We start from the raw sequence: 23,602 nt of genomic DNA on the forward strand, positions 1-23,602 counted from the left end.
CCTGACCCGTAGGCCAGGCAGTTTGTAAATAATGTAAGCCTCTGTGTGTTTACTTAGGGTCAAGCAGCTGTGGGAGGCAGGTGGGGGAGGTTCATCCCGACTGCAGGGCTGAGCAGGACGGGGGAAAAAACTTATGGCTACAAAGGGTCATTGGACCCCAAAGGGGTCGTAACCCACAGGTTGAGATCACTGCTCTAGATGATTCCACATGGTGCTGTGTGGGTAAGGAGAGAGTGGAAGCCATGGTTTCAACAAAGCTTTAGTGTTCCTGGGTTTGTGGTGTATGGTGCAGGGAGGTTATAAGTCCTTGGACCCCGCACTCCATCTTGGCTTTTCCGGTTCTTCAGATCTGGTGTATGTAAGAACATCACTTCACTTGCAGTTACCAAATACTTTTTGAAGCTTTTCTTTTTTTTTCTTTGCTGTTTTAATCCACAGGTAATTGGATGGAGCTAGGCATGGTACACACCTGTAGTCCCAGCACACCGTGCTGAGGAGGAGGGGCTGTATGTAGGACAGGAGTTCAAGGTCATTCTCTGCTACATATGAAGTTTTGGAACAGCATGGGCTATATCAGACTGTGTCAGAAAACAATTTAAAAAATGTGTATCTTTATGAGATACAGTGTGATGTTCTAGTACATGTATATACTGTGCATTGACCAACTCGGGGTCAATTGCAAACATTTATCATCGTGGGATCGGATTTGAAGTCCTCTCCTTTATTTTTATTGTATGACACAGTATTGTTGATTATAACCACCAGGACTTATTTCTTCTACTGTGCAGGGTAGAGATGCTATTATCTCTCAATTCAGTGTTTTAGTTGCTTATGTGAGTATTTTTCCCACCAGCAATGGACACGGACACATGTGTGTTAGAATACTAAGGACTAGCCGGGGTAGAGTGCTTGCCCAGCACACAAGGTTGTAGGTTCCACCCCAGCACTGCAGACAATAGAAAAGAAAGAATATTAGGGACAGTAGAGATGGTGGGGTGGTGACCCCATTTCCTTGTAGCTCAAGAACTTGTGTTTTCAGGAAATGGACTAACCCAGTGACTAAACATTTAACATTACACACACTCCAGATCTCTGTCTTGCCTTGTGAGAATCAAGCCAAAGCAGGGTAAGGACGAACATATTACAACAGAACTAAATCCCTGTAGCTCTCGTACGTAAAACACCTCTAGGTCTTGGGTGTAGCTGGAAGCCCCGCAGACCCGTGTTTCTCCATCCCACCTGGCCCGGCAGCCCCAAAGCCACTTACAAAATAATCACTCAGAAGCTTAGTGTTAATTGCAAATTCTATGGCCTGTGGCCCAGGCTTCTCGCTAGCTAGCTCTTCCAACTTAACCCATCCTGCTGCTCCATATGTGGCCATGTGGCCATGGCGTTACGGGTCTGCTGGCATCTTGCTGCTCCCTGGATGGCAGTTTGGCATCTCTCCTTACTGTCCTCTTACTCTCTCCCTTGGATGTTCTCGCCTGGCTCCATCCTGCCCTGCCATAGGCCAATGCAGCTTCATTTATCAACCAATCAGAGTAACACATATTCACAGCACACAGAAAGACATCCCACAACACTTGGGCTCATTCCTCACACTCTGAGTTTCCCCATTGTTCATGACTATCCTCTGAGCCAAGCAACCAGCATCTTTGGGAGTTCAGCTGTTGCTGGCTTGCAAGATCATCCCAGCTGGACTTGTTGACTGTTGACATCTCCCATAGAAGGAGGGATGGGAGGCTCACAGGACCCTCACCTGAGTATCCAGCCACTCCATACCACATATTGCATGCAGTTCTGCCGTGATTGCTTATGGCCTCAGGGCAGGGCTAGAGTGTATGGGCTGGTGGGGGTTGGGGGAGGGTGCCTTCATTTATGCATCTCTGGGAAAGCAATGATTCCTGCTGGGTAAAGACTCCCCAGTGTGGCCTTAGGTGGGGAACTCCCTGTATGTAACCCCTTATCTGTGCTCTTTAAGTAAGCCCAATAAACTGATTCCCTGGGAAAGAAATTGGACACAATACTCTCTGGATTTGTCCTTGGGACCTTAGACATTGTTCACATTTTCCTCAGGAAAGGAGTTTTGGTTACCACATCCCAAACTTCCAAATAGCAAGACCTGCGATGCTTTCTCTGACTTCCCTGGGTTTTTGTGTCCACGGCCTCACCCATGGCCATCTTCCTTTGCTTCTACATGTCTTTGGTCCTGGCTCTGGGTAGTTCTGTCCCTCAGAAACTCAGAAAACTTAAATTTTCCTCCTACATGACCCTCAACTTGTCTTACCATCTTATGAAAGGCCTTTGTCTGCTAGAATGGGCACATCATAAGGGAAAGTCTTTACGTTTCTAATGTCCCGCTCTGCCACCATTGCTAGGCACTCATCTGAGGCATTCCCCACCCCACGAAGAGGGACTTGCAAGCAGATGAGCCCACAGTCAGGACTCCCTCTCAGGCTAGTAATGCTAGAATACCTAAGATGACCTCATAAAGCAGAGAACCCTTTCCAGCATCCCTCTCCTGCCTCTTAGAATCCAGGTGCCCAAGGAAATCCTTAGGCAGAGGTTTTGGGTTAGATGATAAAAGCAAGGGATGAAAACAGAAAATCTGGGAGATGTCTCACCAGTTTTACCACAGCCCCGTAAGAGTTGTGTCTAGCTCACTGTTTGGTACTGCGTCAGAGGCATTGTATGCAAGAATCAAGAAAATTAAGTAAGTATCCTTTACCTCTATGGTCAGAAAATGTGTGAAGGGAAGCATGGGGACGGGCGGGGCACCTGAACGCTCCTAGCTGCTTCCACAGGTACTTGTCTGCATCCCAAGAGAGAAAAGCATCTCAGACACGCTGGTTTCTCTGGAGGGTGAGGTTGGCACATTTGCTGGTCACTTGGAGTCTGAATTTGATTCTGCTGTTTATTAAAGTATTAGATGATTTGAAGGCCCTTTTCCCCTTTATTTTGCTACAGGACTTATTTCAAATCATATAATAAAAATTACATATTTTGTTATAGGTTATAAGGTATATAGTCTGTAGCAGGCTTTCTCGGACTGCCAGCCTCCAAATCACGACACGGAGACTTGTTATTAGTTATGAATGCTCGGCCTTAGATTATGTTTGTCCCGTCAGCTCTTATAACTTAGTTTAACGCGTTTCTCTTTATCTATGTTTTGCCTCCAGGCTTTTTACCTTTCTTTCATTCTGTATGTCCTACTCTGTGTCTGTCTGTCTGGTGGCTGGCTGGCCCCAGTCTCCCTCATTCTTTCCTCCTTTTCCCCTGGAGCCTAGATTCCTCCTCCTCATTCTCTCTGCCCGCCAGCCCTGCTATCCCTCTCCTGCCTAGCTATTGGCCATTCAGCTTTTTATTAGGCCAATCAGGTGCCTTAGGCCGGCAAGGCAACACATCTTTACATCATTAAACAAATGCAGCATAAACAAATGTAACACATCTTTACATTGTTAAAGTATTCCATAACATTTCCCCCTTTTTGTCTAAATAAAAGGGAGGTTTTAACTTTAACATAGTAAGACTATATATAATACGAAAAATTATCAGGTAAGAATTACATTTACAATATCCAGTCCATTTGTATTTGGCAAATTCAGAGAAAACACTCCATTATTTATCCTATCTTGATGAGTCCAAAGTTTTGTACCTAATTTACCTTCTATCGTAACTAAAGAATACTCTAACTAGCTAGTCTTCAACTACATCAAAGACCCCATAAGGATATTATATTGCCTGAGTAAACAGGAAGTGCAATATAAGCCACTTCCAAAACTATAGAAATGACAGAGACATCTGGCTGCCTGGACAGTCACCCAAATTTCCTCTGCAACATTGGGGCATCCATCATCACCTTACAGGCCTAGAATGTCTGGCAGACTTTTCTATGAAGCAGGGATTTTGGAGGACTGTCCTGCCTTGTTTTTGCAAAGTTTGGCAGTCTTTTTCCTTTGTGCTCTGCTGGTCCAGTTTGGATGGTATACTGTCAGCAGTTGAGGCAAGGACAATTTCTTGTCCAAATGCTAGCTTTGTCACATTGAAAGCAAACTCTATATGAAGGTTTCTTGATGTCTGTCATGCCTTTTTGAAGTAGATTGTTTCTACCAGAAGCAGACATGCCTCAATGTCATGAAAAGCCCCATCTTATTGAACATCTTAAATACCATATTCTGTAGGTCTTTGAAGTGTTTGATGATCACCTATGTAACTAAAATGTATGTGTTTAAACTTGAAAACATACCTACTATGACTATAAGATTGACTATTGTAGATGACTAACTACTAATCTGCATTTCCTAATTATACATTACATTTTTAAATGAGCTGCATAAGCACAATACCCCAAATAAGAGTAGAGTAGAAACATACATATAGTATAACAAAAATAACTTTAAATTTGTATAAATATACCCAGTCCATACCCCCCAATGTAAAATATTTGAGGTTAGTAGTTGTCTTTTTTTTTTCTTCGAGACAGGGTTTCTCTGTGTAGTTTTGGTGCCTGTCCTGGATCTTGCTCTGTAGACCAGGCTGGCCTTGAACTCACAGAGATCCACCTCTGGCTCTGCCTCCTGAGTGCTGGGATCAAAGGCATGTACCACTGCCACCTGGCAATAGTTGTCTTTTTATCCCATATTCCTATATCCCCCTCCCCTAAACAATGGCAAGCATCCATAACCCACCAAATGAACAAAAAACCACCCACCTCACATCTTGGGAATGTGGGCATTGTGTTCTTTAGACTGCTTCCTGTTTTCTAGGGTGAGGCATCTTTAGGGGATCCTGAGAAAATTGAGATAATGGTGAAGTTCTGGAAAAACTAGTTGTAACATTTGCTGTCCAGTCTCAGGACTGTTGTCATGCAGAGGGATCAGTATATATGTCACCTGTCTTGTAGTTTTTCTTGGTTTATTTCTGTATGTCTGTAGCCAAGATTTTCAGGAGGTCTCCCCCAAATCAAACCTGATCTCCATTAATCTTGAAAGAATCCACAGCCTTTCATTTCCTGTGGAAACAAAAGCTAACCTCTTTCCCAGTTCAATACATTTTCTGAATTCCATTTTAGAGTTAAGGCACCCCTGAAGTGTCTAGGCTGGTTTAATTCAGCAGTCCCTTGTACAATCCCATGTCTCTCAGCAGTGTCTGTTCACTCATCAGCAATCAAAAGATTCAAAGTCAACACCGTACAGCATTCAGACTGCCTGCGTGTTTTCCATCTTTATGTGGCTTTCCCCTTATATTACTTTACTTTCTCTTTAAAGACTTTATTATTTTATACTTTATTTTTTCCTATGACTGTCTATGCCATTTTCTTTCTTAAGCCTATGTGTATTTTTAAACACACTGTAACCTGTTTTTTTTCTCCCCAATCTGGACCTGTCTTTCTTGCATGTCTCTAGCTTTTTCTGACCATGTGAGCCAAACCTTAAACTGCTAAGTGGCTTTGGACTGGCAGCTGGCTCTGGCCCACTCAGGTCCATGAGAGCCAAGTTTTATGACCCTTGAGCCTGGCTGAGAGCTGTGTCTAACTGGGGGCTGCGCTCAACCACCCCACTCTAGGTAGCTCATGACTGCACTGTGGCCGGTGTTTTTACTTGAAGTGCCAGCTACTCGAGTGCTCGCTGTATGGCAGAGCTTCTTAAAGGAGCCATGTCCATTTATTTTATTCCCAGTGTTCTCAGGTCCCATGTGGAAATTTGGACCCCATGTGGGAATGCCGAATGCAGCAGACTTTCTTTTAGGCCACCAGACAACTTCCAAAACATGACATGGAGACTTATTAATTATGAATGCTCTGCCTTGTCTTATGCCTGTCCCACTGGCTCTTTTAACTTAAATTAACCTGTTTCTCCTCATCTACATTTTACCTCAGGGCTTTTTACCTTTCTTTCACTATGTATGTCCTACTCATTGCCTGGCTGACTGGCTCTGGGCATCTCCCTCTTTTTCTCCTTTGTTCTCTTTCTCTTCCTCCTACTTATTCTCTCTCCCTCTCTCCTCTCTCTTTCACCTAGATTCCTCCTCCTAATTATTCTCTGTGCCCAGCCCCACCTACCCCTCTCCTGCCTAACTATTGGCTGTTCAGCTTTTTATTAGACCAATCAGGTGCCTTAGGCAGGCAAGGTTAACCAGCAACACGTTTTTACATAATTAAATGCAGCATAAACAAATGTAACACATCTTTACATTGTTAAAGTAATATTCCACAACAATAGTCTGATTTTTTGTTTTGTTTTCCGTGTGTGTGTGTGTGTGTGTGTGTGTGTGTGTGTGTGTGTATGTGTGTGTGTTATGTGTCAGTATGTGTGTGTGTGTGTTATGTGAGTGTCAGTATGTGTGTGTGTGCACCATCTGCATGTGTGGTGCCCACCGAGGCCAGAGGAGCTTCAGCTCCGCAGGTGCTTTGGGTCTTAAGATAAAGGCCTCACTATGTTGTAGGTTCAAGCTATCTTCCTGCCTTAGCCCCTGAGTAGGCTTGGGGTCACATGTGCAGACTGTCACAGTTGAATTCTCTCTCTCTCTCTCTTTCTCTCTCTCTCTCTCTCTCTGTGTATTTACCTGTAAGAAAATGTATTTATTTGTTACAGATAGTAGGAAAAATATACTACTCTTTAAGAAAACCTTTAAAGCATCAATAAATGTAAATAAATAGAAAAAAAGAATGCCTGTGGTCTCACTGCTTGTTGCCGGCTTACAGCGGACACTGTCAGTGTGTTACCATCTTACAGCGGACGCTGTCAGTGTGTTACCGTCTTATCGCAGACGCTGTCAGTGTGTTACCGTCTTACAGCGGACGCTGTCAGTGTGTTACCATCTTACAGCGGACGCTGTCAGTGTGTTACCATCTTACAGCAACACTGTCAGTATGTTACCATCTTACAGCGGACGCTGTCAGTGTGTTACCATCTTACTGTGGACGCTGTCAGTGTGTTACCATCTTACAGCGGACGCTGTCAGTATGTTGCCATCTTACAGCAGACATTGTCAGTGTGTTACCATCTTACAGCGGATACTCTTACCATCTTACAGCGGACGCTGTCAGTATGTTACCATCTTACTGCGGACGCTGTCAGTATGTTACCATCTTACAGCGGATACTGTTACCATCTTACAGTGCACACTGTCAGTGTGTTACCATCTTACAGCGGACACTGTCAGTATGTTACTATTGCTCTTGGTGAATCTCCCACTTATTTGTATGTGGACGAAATCTTTTTGAGATGAGTATGATTCCATCTTGTTTTGTTTTCCTGCTTTGTTCTCCACCAAATCATAATCATTTTTCTAAGCCATGAGAAGATGCGTAGATACACTTTAGGATCAGTATTTCATGGTATGATACTCCATAGTTTACTTAACCAATCTTTTAAAATTAAAAAAACTATGTGTGTGTTTATATGTGTAGGGCATGTACATGCCCTGACATCTTTGGGGAGGTTGGAAGACAACTTTTGGTATCTACCATGTGGGTGCTGGGGGTTGAGCTCAAGTCGCTGGGCTTGGCAGTAAGTGCCTTTGTCTCCTGAACCATCTCACTAGCCTGTAACCAGTCCTTTCGGTTAGGTTTTAAAATTGTTTTCAAGTACTCATCACTATAAATAATCCTGGGATAAACGTGATGAACTAAGTCACTGTGTACATTTCCGGTGTATTCTTTTAGGGTAGGGTCTGCAGGAGAGGACATGAACAGTTCTTTCATTGTTGTTGTTTCGTTTTGTTTTTTAAATCAAATGTAGATTTCCCTGTTCCTTAAGAAGAATGTCCTATCACAGTCCATTTTTTCAGGCATGAAATATTATCACATGAAAGTTTTGACTAATTTTATAAGCAAAAATCTACAAAGGTATTACTTTGTATCATCCTGATACCATTTGTACTGTCATGATTGGATGTGTTTCCCTTTTCTCTTAGGGTGTTTGACTTTTTATCATAGACTTGCGTGTGTGTGTGTGTGTGTGTGTGTGTGTATGTGTGTGTGTGTGTGTGTGTGTGTGTATGTGTGTATGTGTGTGTGTGTGTGTATGTGTGTGTGTGTGTGTGTGTGTGTGTGTATGTGTGTATGTGTGTGTGTGTGTGTGTGTGTGTGTGTGTGTGTGTGTGTGTGTGTACGCTAATCCATTACCAATTTTTCCTGAGATATGTCCCCTGTTTCCCTGCTGTTTACTGACAGTGGTCACATGGGGACGATTTGTTAAATAAGTAAGTGGAGATGGTGTTCCCTCGGTCTGAGAAGTGGTGATTGCTCTTTCTCAGGAGTCCAGGGAGATGGTGGGACAGGCTGTTCTGACCACCACCCATGTCTCAGGGGCCACTCATCTAGCTCTTTCCAGGCCCCTGTACAGTTCTCTTCACAGTGTGGGGGGAGCAACCCCTGGGGGACAGTTGTTCCTTGGTAACCGTGCCTCTCATTCGCCCTTTGACAGGAGGAAGGATGTTGAATGCCAGGCGTTCTTTAGGAAGGTTGTAAAGAGCCCCATTTTCCAGGTCATCATGATCAGCACCATCACCTCCAACGCGGCCTTCATGGTCTTGGGAACTGATTACAGCATAATGTACAGACTCTTCAGACTCTTTGAGGTGAGCACACAGATGCTTTAGTTCTACTTTGCCTGCTTTATTTCTGAAAATGTTAAACTATTTCCCAGGCATCTGGCTGCAAGGAGTTTTCTACAGAAACAATTCAGAAGACCTTTGACTTTGGCAGTGGCATCAGACAGTGGCCGAAGCAGCAGTGGTGATGTGATCTCCTAGAATTCTCTCTCATTTGTAAACAGAGAAAGTAGATCTCACATCCAAGACTCGTGAGCAGCATTTCCAATGAAGCCAGTGTCGGCCCCTGTGGGGAGGAAGCAGAGGAACAGGAGGGAAGGGTGTGCTGGGCTGAGGTGAGGCTCGCTGCCGAAGCAAGTGTGTCGCCCATGCCAATAGTGAGTTCAGAAAGTTCAGTCTCTCCAGAGGGGCTGGAACAATCCAGAACCAAGGGGCTTGAAGAACTGACCAGGTAGGGCTCCCTCCAAAGGACTGTGCACATAGGAGAATGGGAGTAAGATTTAGTAAGCTGGAGACATACAGATTAAAAAAAAAGACAGGGTTCAGATAAAACAGAAGGAAATAGAGTTGAAATAGCCCCCCAAATGAAGTGGCTGCATTTGAGGACCAGAGCTCAGTGGAGTTAGAAGCATATGTTCTTAAAGGTTAGGAAATGAATTTAGGATAAAGTGCAATAGTAAAGGACTGAGGTAAAATAGCCCACATTAGCATAAGAAAGCAGAACAAGGAATCTGATCACAGAGGTAATGAAACCCCGCGGTAAAGATAAGTCTACAAAATCAGATAAACACGAGAACATCCCCTAGAGCAACGCAGCGTTAAGGAAAACATTGTACGTGCAGAGGAAACAGAAATACAGTGACAAAACTCAGCAAACAATGAGAAATCAAATAAAACTGTTTCAAAACCAAAGGCAAACAGTTCAATACAACAGATGATAGCTTGAATTAATTTGAGAAATTAAAAAAACTCATTAAAAATGGAAGTGATGGAAAATGCTGAGTACTTGTGTTGAGAAAAAGATCCTGGATAAGGATATCCAGGATCAGAATGCTAAAAATTGAAACCCAAGAAAAATCACCCCAAAATCTGTATGTTGAAAGAGTGCACATTTACACCCAAGAATATGAACTCAACCCAGCAAACCCTAGGACACTGGGGTGAAATGTTTGGGCTTCCAGGATTCTGGGAAGTCCAGCTAATGAAGAAGCAAATCGCCATCACACTTCTCTGTGGCCATACTCTCCGTCCAAAGAGCGTGACGTGACATGCTCAACTTCCCTCAGGAAAGAAAATGCGAACCAGGAAGGCCAGGTGGGCAGAAGGGACTCCGGCTTTATAAAAGGCACAAACTCACTGATGTTCAGACTCACGGCGTGAACTTTAATCCCAGTTATGTAATTACCCATAAGTGCCTGCCCTTCCTCAGGGATTCACGTAGGAAAAAGTCTCAACCAGCCCAAAGGGCTGAAGAAGCATCACTTTGGTGCTTTTGGTGATGAACATGGCAGGTATAGTTGTTTGTAGAATTAATGCTGATTGTCATTTTACAGGAAAAAGCATAGCACATAATGAATTTGTTCTTTGATCCTAAGCCTCTATAGCATGACTGAAAGATGGACAATGAGACGAGCCATTACAAGAAGTTTTAAAACTTTGTTTTTTGAGACAGGGGTTCTCTGTGTAGCCGTGGCTGTCCTGGAACTCACTCTGTAGACCAGGCTGGCCTCAAACTCACAGGAGTCCTCTTACCTCTGCCTCCCCAGTGCTGGGATTAAAGGCGTGCGCCACCACTGCCTGGCAAAACTGTGTTTTTTATTTTAAAATTGTCTTTATTTTTTTTGAGAATTTCATACATATATACAATAAAATATGATCATATACATCTTCTTCTTCCCCTCCATTTTCCTCCATATCCCTCCCAACATGCCTCTACCAAAATTTAATATCTTTAACATTTTTTTGACGACCCACTTGTCCAGTTAGTGTGTAATTACCCATAAGTGCCTGCGGCATGTGCTGGCCCTCTGAGAGCTAGCCAGCAGGGACGGCATTTCCTGGTTGGTTTGAGATGATTTCTTTATATCCTGTGCCTTCTCTGTGGTCATCTCTCTGCTGAAAGAAAGTGTCTGTTGTTTTAGCAACAGGGTCTTACCATGTGGACCCATGTTTAACAATTGCCTTAATCGTGATATACACAGTAGTGTTCTTCTGAGACACTGTGAAATTTGTGATAAAGCACATGGGTAACTGTGGAATTTTTCTCTTCTATTATTTTTTTCAGGTCCGAGGGTGTGCTCACACACAGTGGGCAAGCACTTGACCGTCAGCTTACATCTTCCACCCAGGAGAGCTTACATTTTATTTTCTTCCATCTTTCGTGTTGTTTGTGGTCTTTATCTGTGTTTATAGCATGCTCTTATGTGTAGCCCAGGCAGACTTGAGCTTGTGTTCCTTTTGCTTCAGCATCCTGCATGCTGGGACCATCCTGTGCTACCGAAAATGAGGATGCTTTGCTTCAGCATCCTGCATGCTGGGACCATCCTGTGCTACCAAAAATGAGGATGCTGGTGGAGAAGGGAGATAGAGATATGTAGACACCATTGAAATCAAAGTCTGTGGTTCTGTGTTTGCTTTGGAAATGTCAGAATAAACAGCAGGGGTGTTTTATCTTCTCCACCAGTGACTAGAGCATCGACCAGCTCAGCTGTTGCACATTTTCGGTGCCTGTGACATGCCACTGAAACTGGAGTGGGGAGGAGGAGCTGATCCAGGAATATGCTGGATCTTGTCATCTTCCCTGTAAGGAAGTGGTCAGAGTTTATTGTGCTCATGGCAAAAGAAAGCAGGAGATAATTTGGGGACCTTCTGCTGGCTGAAGATGAGGCAATGTGAGGTGCAGGGATAATAAGTCTATGGGTAGAAAATCCTCAAAGACTGAGGTGAGGCCAAGGAGGTAAGGGACTAAGTCTTCCTCCTGAACCGGAAGTTACAGGAAAGAGTCAGGCTTTACTGATATTTCTGACATGATCTCTAACCTTAAGCCGTCATCTGCGGTGTGACCACTCACACTACACTTCCTAACACTTTGTTTTGAGACAAGCTCATGCTCTGTAGCCTAGGTTGGCTCCAAACTCATGGTCCTTCTGCCTCAGCCTCCCAAGTGTTGGGATTTCAGGTGTACACCATTCATGATATTTCTATAAAGTGTTTCAGTTGATACATTAGAAAGAAAAGACAGCATATCACCCACTTCAACTCTGGAGAAGCAATAAATCTGGGCATTGAGCATCTACAAGAAACCGGCAGACCCCATGTGCCTGCTAGAAAAGAAGGCACCTGCAGCCTTGCCCGGGAAAAACCCGAGTATGTTCCTGTTTTTGGAATCAGCTACCTACTGTCAAGAAACAGGGAGGAGAGGAAGGACATACCACAAAATGCAGACTGGAATGTTCTTCAGCCACACTATTTGGATTTAAAAAAAATTGTTATTTATTTATGTGTATCTTTCTCTGTGTGTATGCGTATATGTATGTTGATACCCATGGAGGCCAGAAGGGAGTGTCAGATCCCCTGGATCTGGAGTGACAGGCACCTGATGTGGGTGCTGGGAAATGAACTTGGGTCCTCTGCAAGAGCTCTTAACCTCTGATCCATCTCACAACACTTGGAGTTCTTACCAGATAATCTTCAAGAATTTTTTAAAAAAAAGTAATGAAGGATTTAAACAATTTAATGGTAAATACCAAAATATTCTGGGAATATAGACATAGATTTCTATTATAAGGAACCAAGTCTTAATAAATATAGGAAAATTGAAATAATTGCCTGTATTTTATCTGATCACAATGGAAAATGAAACTACAAAGCAACAGGAAGAGAAACTCACAGAGATCAAAGAGCCTACTATTGAACTATCAAATGCATCCTTGAAGACATCAAGGAGAAGATAAGAGCATTCCTAGAGTCTAATGAAAATGAAAACAACACACCAAACCTATGGAATAAATGAAAAAGTCCTAAGAGGGAAAGTTATAGCATAAATGCCTATGTTACAGAATTGGAGGGGCTCGGGAGAGAGCTTGCCAGGGAAAGGTACTTGATCCATGAGCCTGGAACCTGAGTTCAGTCCCTGGGATGCACAGAACAGTGGAAGGGGAGAGCCACTCCAGAAGGATCCCCTTTGACCCCCCCAACTTCTGTGGCTGTGAACCCACACACATGCAAAACCTTTTAAAATAGGAGAAATTTGGTTCCAAACAGGACACTCATTGTCACATGTCAGGGCACTGGAAAAATAAGAAACCGAACCTAAAATTAGCACATGGAAGAAATAATTATGATCAGAATGGAAATTAGTGAGATAAAAACGAATAAAACAAGATAAAGTATCAAAGAGTTCCTTCTTTGAAAAGATAAATAAGATTGGAAAACCTGTAGGGTCAAACCAAATAAAGAGGGGCCCCAAACAGTAAAACAGAGAGGAAAAGGGAGCCATAACAATAAATGCTAATGAAATACAGAAAATTATTAGGAAATACCTTTAGAAACTTGCATTCCACTAAATTGGAGAATCTAAAAGAAATAAATGAATTTCTAGTTGCTACCAAATTAAATGAAAATTAAACAATTTATTTTTTGACAACGAAAATTATCTTTCATTGAACTTCATACACTAGTAAACACAGATAACCAATTACTGTGGTAAACATTACAAACTGAGGCTGAAGAACACGGTGCTCAGACCCTCTGACTTGACTCTGGTCTTCATAAGGGAAGTGCTGTGCACGTGTATTTATCATTCAAAGAAATTAGTGCAAATGCTTTCCTTTCTAGTTTTAGACTAAATTGCAGATCTGCTAGTGGCCCCATCACAAGCCATATTTACACATACATGCCTGCAGACCGTCTAGTTAGATGTGTCAATTCTTTGAGAAACTGAGAAAAAAATACCTTTTCTTTATTTAAATTAAAAAAAAATGTTTTTCACATGAAGGAACAGACATGCAAGTAGTTTAAAAAATTAAAGATATTTTAAAAATTAAAATATAATCACACCATTTCCCTTAGATAAATAATTTTAGTGTATCTACAACAAACAATGAGATTGAAGCAATAATAAAAATCTCCCAGCTAAAAACGTCCAGGTCCAAAGGATTTCCTGATGAATCCCATCAGTCCTTTGGAGAAGGGTCAGCCTGTCAAACCTTCACACACCAGGGGAGCAGAGGGCACCAATGACTTTAGGAAGCCAGGGTCACCCAGATACACATACAAGAGAGACAAAGAGCAGCTGCCCCGATGAACATAGATGCAAAACAGTTCTCCCTGAGATCTGCAACCCAAACCTAAGAACACGGCCAGAAGTTCACCCACTGTGGTCTAGCGGGCTTCATGACCCTGGTGGTGAAGGGTGGTTCAGCATGGACTCATGGACAGAAGTCATGTGACCCTCCAACCCCTCCGTCATGAAAGGCCCGGAAAGACAAGAATAGAAGGACCCGTGTTGGCGTATCCAAGACTTCCTGTGAAACCCCTACAGCCGACTGTACTAACTGGGAAAGATGGAAAGGATTCCCACTAAAATCACGTCCTCTGCTCTTACCCGATGTGCTGTTGGACATCTCAGCTGGAGCCGTAAGATAAGAGAAGCAGAAAGGTTCAAACAGAGAAGGCAGAGTCGGGGTCTCTGATTGCAGATGATGATTCTATACGTAAGAGATCCCAGAACTACCAGCATCTGATAAACACTTCCAGCAAAATGGCAGCATACAAAATTAACCCACGAAAATCAGAAGCTTTCCTACCAACTGATAACAAATATCTTGAGGAAGAAATCAGGAGAGCAGCCCCATTCATAGTTACATCAAAGCCAAGTCAAGCCACGCTGCTCCACTCCCACCAAAACATTGGAGGTCAGTGTATGAAGGCTCCTGCCGCTAAGCCTGATGACCTAAGTTCAGTCTTCCATGGTGGAAGAGAAAACAGGCTCCTACAAGTTGTTCTCTGACAACCACATGCTCACTGTGCATACACACACACACACACACACACACACACACACACACACACGCATGCACACACACATGCATGCACATATGCATGCATGTACACATGTACACACACACCAAGCACACATGCACACGCACACACATGCATGCACATATGCATGCATGTACACATGTACACACACACCAAGCACACATACACACACACACACACACACACACCCCAGAACACATCATACAGATACTCTAATAATAAGCTAATGAAGGACTGGCGCTGTACCTCAGGAGTAGAGGTCATCCCTAGTGTGCACAAGCCCCGGGTTTGATGCCTGACATCTAGAAAGGAGAGGGAGAGGAGGGGGAGAGGAGGGAGCAGGGAAAGAGAAGAAAGTAATGAGCTGCAATGGTGGAGGAAGAGCACCAGGATAAATGAAACCAAAAACAGGAGAAGGAACCAGTAAAACTAAAAGCAGAAATTAATGAAATAGAAAACAGATTCAATCGTAGGCACCAGGAAAGCAACCACAAAGCTCAGAGCGGGACTCTTAAAGTAGTTAAAGTAACTTCCTTCATGTGACAATAAAAAGAGAAGGGATGTAGAGACACGGCAGATACTTTAAAAATCTGATAACTTGGCAGGCAGGATGGCTCAGTGGGTACAGGCGCCTGCTGCCGAGCCTGACGACCGGAGTTGATGCACAGGACCCACATGGCGGAAGGAGAGAACTGACTTTTGCAAGTTGTCCTCTGACCTCCATGCACACAGAACACTGTGCCACCTGCCAGGGTCCTTGTACACACATGTGCACAGGCTAAATCAATGAGATAAAAGAAATTGTAAAGCCCAACTTTAAAAAGAAAGTCTGATAATTTAATGCCAGTACATTTGAAAACCCAGCTGGAACAGTTTTCTAGAAAAGAATGTACAAAACTGACTCTCTATAAGAAAGTAAAAACCTTCAAACTTTGAGCATCCATCACACAACCTTACCAACTAGAAAGCATTATGTTGAAATCCTATGCCCCCACCCCTGAAAACCAGGCTAATCTGGACTGAAGGTTTTGCCCACACTTGGGAGGGTTGTCTAATTCTAGACATATAAAATTCCTCTGCTTACTACACACATGGGCATCCTGGCCCCACCCACAGACCAGTCACCTCATGGAGCTAGTTCAGCCTTCGTGTCCAGTGGTAGACAAGGGCAGTGTGAGGGAGGGAACCACCCAGGGACGTGAACTCTGTCACAAACTCTGAGTGCCAGGAAACAATACAAACACATGAAAAGAGAATACCGTTTGCCACGCTGCACTTTCCCCAAAATGCACTCCTCTACCTCACCCCAAGCTCATGCAAAGACCTGCACTTACCCAGTTGCTGTGTTTGAAACCTGGGCTTCTTGGATGTCTCTCCCCTGTACGTCCCTGTGTCAGTGGTGAACCCGCCCTCCATGCAGAACTCTTCTCACACCTCTTGCCTGGGTGACTGTCACCTCTCTGCCAAGCTGCTCTTGCCAGCTCCCCTGAAGTCTCTTCCACTGTACAGGGCTGAGAGCCTACACATCCCCAGCTCAGAGTTCCTCAGCACTGGGAATCTGTCTTAATTATTCATTTTCCACTACCTAAAACAGGGCTTGCTTCACACATGGTTGCTCAGTCTTGTCAGTTATGAGTGAATGAATATTAGATGATTGTCAAGATGACAAATTTTTTTTGGGGGGGGGTTTCGAGACAGGGTTTCTCTGTGTAGTTTTGGTGCCTGTCCTGGAACTCGCTCTGTAGACCAGGCTGGCCTTGAACTCACAGAGATCCACCTGGCTCTGCCTCCCGAGTGCTGGGATTAAAGGTGTGTGCCACCACTGCCCGGCGACAAATGAAATTTTTTTTTTTTTTTTTTTTTGGTTTTTCGAGACAGGGTTTCTCTGTGTAGCTTTGTGCCTTTCCTGGAACTCACTTGGTAGCCCAGGCTGGCCTCGAACTCACAGAGATCCGCCTGCCTCTGCCTCCCGAGTGCTGGGATTAAAGGCGTGCGCCACCACCGCCCGGCGACAAATGAATTTTGATGAAGAAAAAACAGATGTTTCTAAAAGGACCCCCTGGCAGTCATAGATCCGTTGGAGTTGTAGGCAAGGGAGAAGCATTTGGAGGAGATTGGTTCAAACAGTATAAAAGTGGGAAAAAGCAGAATGTCCTTCAAAACCAGGGGACTTTAGTTGAGTGATCTTTATGCATGTTTGATGAAGGTAATGGATTAAATATAACTATATGTTTGTATATTTTACCTTAAAAGTGTATGTATCAGGATGGCCAGGAAACTCTCGTGCCTTTCTCTTGGGGACTATTCACGTCAGGTGGCCTGTATGTTGAATATTGACCAGGACCTGTCTATACAGCTATTTACAGCCAGCTGCTCAGCTGCAAGGCAGTCATGCCTGCATCGAGGGGAAACCTAGCCCTAGGCTTAGTGCCACAGGCAGGGAAGACTCAGAAGGGGAAGGGTTCCAGGCTCACTAAGAGAGCTAGGAGCTCTGTCTGGGTTTTTCCACACCTGATTGGGTGGTCTCAGCAGGGAGAGGGCAGGACTATGGGGCTCTGCATTGGTTTTGATCTCTAACCCTTGTGACCCCTGCAGGTCTCAGAGATTATCTTTGTCTCCATCTATACCTGTGAGTTCCTCATGAAGGTCTATGTGGAGCCCATTAAATACTGGAGGGATGGCTATAACATACTGGATGTGGTCATTATCTTTATTATCTTGATACCCTATGCCCTCCGCAAGATCAAGGGAAGACATTACAAATTCCTCCATATTGCTGATGGTATACAGTCTCTGCGAATCCTCAAGCTTATCTCCTACAGCAGAGGCATCAGGGTGAGTGCCGTGAGTGTATGCGTGCATGCGTGTGTGTGGGGTGGGGTGGGGAGCAGTGGCGGTGGGTGTTGGTGTGAGATAAGGACTAGTCGAGGGTGGCAGTACATGCCTTTAATTTCAGCACTTTGGAGGCAGAGGCAGGCAGATCTCTGTGTGAGGCCAGCCTGGTCTACAGAGTGAGTTCTAGGAAAGCCAGGGCTACACAGAGAAACCCTGTCTTGAAAAACAAACAAACAAACAAACAAACAAACAAACAAACAAACAATCCAAAAGCTCACTCAGAGAGGAGACAGAGAGAGAACAGCAAATGCAATCCTGAGAAAACCAAGCAACAGCCCAGCCAGGAAAATCCACACTGAGGAGGCAGCCTGGAGGATTCAAGCAGCAGCAAAGACACGGAGCCAATGCCATCAGAGGAGTAACAAGAGGCTGTTAGCAGCGCCAGAGAGGCTGGTCACTCAAGAGAGGGAGGAAACCAGTCCACAGGGAGACAAGGAAGTGGGAGCAGGAAGTACAGACATGGTTACCCCGAAGCCTGGCCTGGAACTGGAGAGGAGTGGCTGTGGGTGTATGCCAGGGGGAGAGCTCATTCAGGGCTCAGACACACCGGACTAGACGAATGGACAGTAGACCCAGATGAGCCTCTTCCCAGGGAGAAGATGCCCGGGGAAACATGGGCTCAGGACGCATGCCTATAGGATGGGCTGAATGTGAGAGAGGTCAGCCTTGAGGCCTGTTCTGAAATGTTCTGAAGAATGTTCCATGACCTTGGCAACTCAGGAAGATGTGGGAATGGTGCTTCCAGAGTGGCCATACCCAAACGAGGAGACCTTCCCCATCACAGAAGAATGGCAGCCAGTGGTCAAGGCCACCAAAGCACTGGTGAGTCCTGGCACACAGCTCACAGCCGTCCGCACCATATGAAAGGCAGCCATGGCATGGACAGGAAGGATGGCTCAGACTGACATGGACAGCCAGACACAGCTTTCAGAGTTCAGCCCTGACGTTTCATTAAAGGTTTTTTTTCCTGTGCATACATGATTGTGCACATGTTCGTGCCTGGTGCCTGTGGAGATCAGGAGAGGGCCTTCGATTCCCTAGAACTGGAGTTACAGAAGGTTGTGAGACACTATGTCAGCTCTGGGACCTGAACCTGGGTCTCCTGTAAGAGGAGCCTGTGCTCAGCTGCTGTATCATTTCTCTAGACTTGAGCCTTGACATTTACGTGCGAGTAACCTTGTGCCTCAACTTATTCATCTGTAGAATGAAGCTAATCATGCTTTCTTACTGGTTTCAAGACCAAGATGATATTGGTAAAGATTGACCCTCCATACGGTCAGATGAATTAGCAGGAGATAACGCTTCAGTCATTATTTCTTTTGTTTTGTTTTGAGATAGGGTTTCTCTGTGTAGTCCTGGCTGTCCTGGAACTCACTCTGTTGACCAGGCTGTCCTTGAACTCAGGGATCTGCCTGCCTCTGATTCCTGACTGCTGGTATTAAAGGTGTGCACCATCCAGATTATCAACTGAATAGTAAAGGAGTCAATAACAGATGAGCAATCTCAGTACTCAAAGTTAGTGTTTGGCTCCTGACTACTAATCATTCGAATGTCAGTGCCTCCCATGGCTGTGTGCTTGTTCCTTGGTTTTTCACAGAGTCCTGCCAGACAAGCACCCACCTATCAAGGGCCCCACTGTTGACCAGGCTGGCCTCGAACTCTGCTCACAGCATTTCAGCCTGGAGCCACCACCTCCCTGCTCCTGCCTCCTGGGGCCTCATCATTTTCCCAATATCCAAGGGGCTATGGAGGATGCTTCCTCAATGCCCTGGGCCTGACCACCTCTTCTGCTTGGAAGTACCCATAATGCCCCAGGGCTAAGAGGACAGCAATGATTGATTCAGAGCCCTAGGAGCTAAACTGGTACTAAGAATTGATTCTCTTAGCAACTGGGATTCTCTTAGCTTCTGGGCTAGACCACAGAATCCAAAGACCAGGGCTTCCAGAGACAGAGGCCCTGCCCTCCAGACTGAGTTTCTGTCTTAATCTGAACCGCACACTGCTGGAGCCTGGTAGGCTTGTGCTTTCAGAGTGTGGCCTTGAGCAGCTGGTAGGGTCCTTGCAGAGAGTGTGACCTTTCCTCTGGCTGTCATTTTCAAGGCTGCTCAGTTGTGACCTTAGGTGCCACTGGTCCATGGGCTGGCTTGGAGGCAGGAACCCGGAACAGCTACTTCCTGAGCCCTGTGCAGGTTCTACTACTGAGCACACCGGCCTCCTGCCTCTGTATCTTACAGTGTGCCATGGCCACAGTGTCCAGGGGTTCCCACTCCCTTAGGCCTTGTGTGTTAGCTTTCTGTAACTGTCACCGACACTCCTTGAGAGAACAACTTAGAAAGTTATTTATGTGTGCCACATCCACGCAAGGCTCCAGGAGTGGATCTGACTCAGGCAGTGAGGAAATGAAGAAAACACAGACCACACAGACAGACACACAGACAGACAAGCAGGAGTCGGTGTACTGTGAGCTCAGACGGAGAAAACTTAGCTGCCCACCCTGAGCTCAGCGTGTCGGTAGCAGAGAGGTGAAGAGAGTGCAGGGTGATTGCACGCTGCTGAACAAGGATGTGGAGTTATTGCACGCGGCTGAACAAGGATGTGGAGTTATTGCACGCGGCTGAACAAGGATGTGGAGTTATTGCATTCGGACAAACAAGGAAGCAGGCCACACAGCTGGTCGAGGGTGCAGGTCTAGCTAATCCCGATAGGAACGGTCTCCATGGGCGAGCAGCTTACAGTCTGCAAACATCCCAGGAGTGGGCAGAAAGCTGTGCTGGACATTTTCTGCACACACTCTCAACATCCACACTTGGATCACAGGAAGGCTTTGCCTTGCCTCTGAGCCTCATGCCAAGGGGGAGGCTTTACCATTCCTCCTCTGCTCTGATGCTCTGGGATCCTTGACTGGCTGTGCCCAGTCGGCAGTACACATTTCCCTGGTGCTTCACTCAGGGCTTCCTCTGCTCTCTGTAGTTTGGTTCATGATTTTATTGCGCTTTCTTCTGTTGGCCGGCATGTCACCGAGATAATCACCTCGTTTGTCCAGCATATGAGAGAGGGTACTGACCTCAGTGGTCAGTGTGTGCTGGAGGGTACTGACCTCAGTTGTCAGTGTGCAGTGGAGAGTACTGACCTCAGTGGTCAGTGTGCAGTGGAGGGTACTGACCTCAGTTGTCAGTGTGCAGTGGAGGGTACTGACCTCAGTGGTCAGTGTGCAGTGGAGGGTACTTAACTCAGTTGTCAGTGTGCAGTGGAGGGTACTGACCTCAGTGGTCAGTGTGCAGTGGAGGGTACTGACCTCAGTGGTCAGTGTGTGCTGGAGGGTACTGACCTCAGTTGTCAGTGTGCAGTGGAGAGTACTGACCTCAGTTGTCAGTGTGCAGTGGAGGGTACTGACCTCAGTTGTCAGTGTGCAGTGGAGGGTACTGACCTCAGTTGTCAGTGTGTGGTGGAGGGTACTGACCTCAGTTGTCAGTGTGCAGTGGAGGGTACTGACCTCAGTTGTCAGTGTGTGGTGGAGGGTACTGACCTCAGTTGTCAGTGTGCAGTGGAGGGTACTGACCTCAGTGGTCAGTGTGCAGTGGAGGGTACTTAACTCAGTTGTCAGTGTGCAGTGGAGGGTACTGACCTCAGTTGTCAGTGTGTGGTGGAGGGTACTGACCTCATTGTCAGTGTGTGGTGGAGATGCTTACCTCATGGCCGACAGGAAGCAGAGAGAGGAGTACAGGAAGCGGCCAGGGCAGCACCCCAAGTATGAGCTGCCAGTGCTCTAGTGCCCTCAGCTATGCCCCGCTTCCTGCTTTCTCCCTCCACCCCAAATCCCATCAGACCGTGACTCTATCAAGTGAGCAATCCATTGATTTTGCCAGAGGCCTCAGGATCCAGCCACTTCCAAAAAGCCAGTCAGCTGATTATCGAGCCCAAGTGCACGAGCCTGTGGGAAGCAGTTCCTAATAGCTTGAGGAAGTTCCGTCTCTGCCTAGCAGGGAGACGGCAATCATCAAAACCTCAGTTCTTTCAAATGGATCTGAAAACACTGCTCTTATTCCCCGGGGGAATTCAGGACAGCGTATTTCTCTGAGATGACCTTTCTGTGTCCGAGAATATCCCCATCGTCCAGCCCCTGCTCTTCTGTGTTCAGCTCCAAGCTGCCTTCCTAGTGCTGAACCAGACTTAAGGGCCACGGTGCTCAGGGCCACTGGTGGCCGGTGGTGGCCTGGGGAAAGGGTTTAGTGCTTACTCCTGTGGTGGTACTGTGTTCCCCCAAATATTGTGTACCTTAATAAACTTATCTGGGGTCAGAGAACAGAAAAGCCACTAGATACTTAAGATAGGCAGTGGTAGCACACGCCTTTATTCCTAGCATTCCAGAGACAGAAATCCATGTGTTCAAGGATACAGACAGGCATGGTGACTCATCATGCCTTTAATCTCAGAAAGCAAGCCTTTAATCCCAGGGAGTGGTGGTAGACAGCAGAAAGGTATATAAGGCGTGAGGACCAGAAACTAGAAGCATGTGGCTGGTTAAGCATTTGGCTGGTTAAGCTTCAGGCTTTTGAGCAACACAGTTCAGCTGAGATTCATTCTGGATGAGGACTCAGAGGCTTCTAGTCTAAGGAAACAAGACAAGCTGAGGAATTGGCAAGGTGAGATAGCTGTGGCTTGTTCTGCATCTGATCTACCAGCATGGACCCCAATAACTGGCCTCAGGTTTGATCTTATTAATAAGAACTTTTTAAGATTCATGCTACATACTCCTCACTCTGCCATTGTGTTGTGACCGTAACAAACTGGTCCTCTAAGCCTCTGAACCTTCACCCTGACACTAGCCACCTATTTGAAATTGTCTGTGTCTTAGTCACTGTCCTGTTGCTATAAAGAGACACCAGGACCAAGGCGACGCTTATAAAAGAAAGCCTGTAATTGGGGGCTCACTTACAGTTTCAGAGGGTAAGTCCATTATCATCGTGACAGACAGCATGGCAGTAGGCAGGCAGGCATGGTGCTGGAGAAGCAGTTGAGCGCTACATCCTGATCTTCAGGCAGAAAGAGAGACTGGGCCTTTTGAAAGCTCAAAGCCCACCCCCAGTGACACACTTCCTCCAACAAGGCCACACCTCCTAATCCTTCTAATTCTTTCAATTAGTGCCACCCCCTGGTGACTAAGCATTTAAATCTATGAGGCTATAGGGACCTTTCTCACTCAAGCCACTGCAGTTTGTGGAAACACCCTTAGTAAGTCAATGATTATAAAGCACATACTCAGTGCAAGTCTCAGGGCGTGATAACTGGACAACAAATGCATGGAGCACTCCAGGGACCGACAAGGGAAGGGAGAACAAGGAAATGACCCATTTTACAGGAGAAAGATGAAGATCCTTAGCTGGGAGCTGCCCGTGAGGTGAGGGAGGTCTGTAAAGAACGGGGAGCCGGTTTCCTCCTGGCCCTCTCTGTCCTCAGGTACATGACGATGCCCCTGTTCTTCCTGGGCCTGGGAGACAGCACATTTGAGGCTGGCTCTGAGCGGAGAAGCACAGAAATAACATCCAGGGAGGACCACAGATCAGGCTGGATTCAAGTAGAGAGGTCGCTGGGGATGGAGAGGTGACCCAGACCTGAGACAGTGTGCATCCACCCAGGACACAGGGTGCAGCCGCTGTGGGACTGGGGCAGCCCTCTGGGCACGAGTCTGAGCATTCACTCAGCTGATACTTGTTCCCGTGTGTCAGGCGTGATCCTCAGGCCCGCTGGCAGCTGGTAGGCTGGCCCTCTAGGTGCTGGCTTAGCCAGGGGCACTGGCCTAGCTGCAGTACCTCTGCCTCGCAGACCCTCATCACTGCTGTGGGGCAGACAGTCTACACGGTGGCCTCGGTGCTGACCCTCCTCTTCGTGCTCATGTACATCTTCGCTATCCTGGGATTCTGCCTGTTTGGAATGCCAGAGAAGGGCGACCTGAATAACTGGGGGAACCTGGCTGCGGCTTTCTTCACTCTCTTCAGTCTGGCTACGGTACCGTGTCTGGGCACTGTGGGGAGGGAGGAACCTGGAGAGGGACTGTCTAGGAAGGGTGAGCGTGTGGACATGCTGGGCCTCTTGTGGGACCTTCCCCATG

General features: G+C 45.9%; 1 protein-coding gene and 1 long non-coding RNA gene across 4 annotated transcripts in view; one reads left to right on the forward strand and one right to left on the reverse strand.

Moving 5' to 3' along the window:
* Catsper3 (cation channel sperm associated 3) overlaps positions 1 to 23,602 on the forward strand; it is a 28,548-nt gene that overhangs the window by 239 nt on the left and 4,707 nt on the right. Inside the window, exons 1-4 of one of the 3 annotated variants that reach the window (XM_006976768.4) lie at positions 2,520 to 2,713; positions 8,430 to 8,583; positions 17,194 to 17,433; positions 23,317 to 23,499. In XM_006976768.4, the coding sequence (XP_006976830.1) occupies positions 2,616 to 2,713; positions 8,430 to 8,583; positions 17,194 to 17,433; positions 23,317 to 23,499 (675 nt within the window). In that variant the 5' untranslated portion in view covers positions 2,520 to 2,615. Of the gene's footprint in view, positions 1 to 2,519; positions 2,714 to 8,429; positions 8,584 to 17,193; positions 17,434 to 23,316; positions 23,500 to 23,602 lie in introns of those variants that run through there. The other 2 variants (XM_076573428.1, XM_076573427.1) reach the window with 2 other exon arrangements.
* On the reverse strand, positions 682 to 2,458 carry LOC143273504 (uncharacterized). The gene is made up of 2 exons (XR_013051670.1): positions 2,288 to 2,458; positions 682 to 946 (listed from the first exon to the last, which is right to left on the reverse strand). It is a non-coding gene; the product is annotated as an uncharacterized LOC143273504 (long non-coding RNA).

This window comes from Peromyscus maniculatus, chromosome 5 (genome assembly GCF_049852395.1).
Source record: "Peromyscus maniculatus bairdii isolate BWxNUB_F1_BW_parent chromosome 5, HU_Pman_BW_mat_3.1, whole genome shotgun sequence".
Taxonomy (NCBI): domain Eukaryota; kingdom Metazoa; phylum Chordata; class Mammalia; order Rodentia; family Cricetidae; genus Peromyscus; species Peromyscus maniculatus.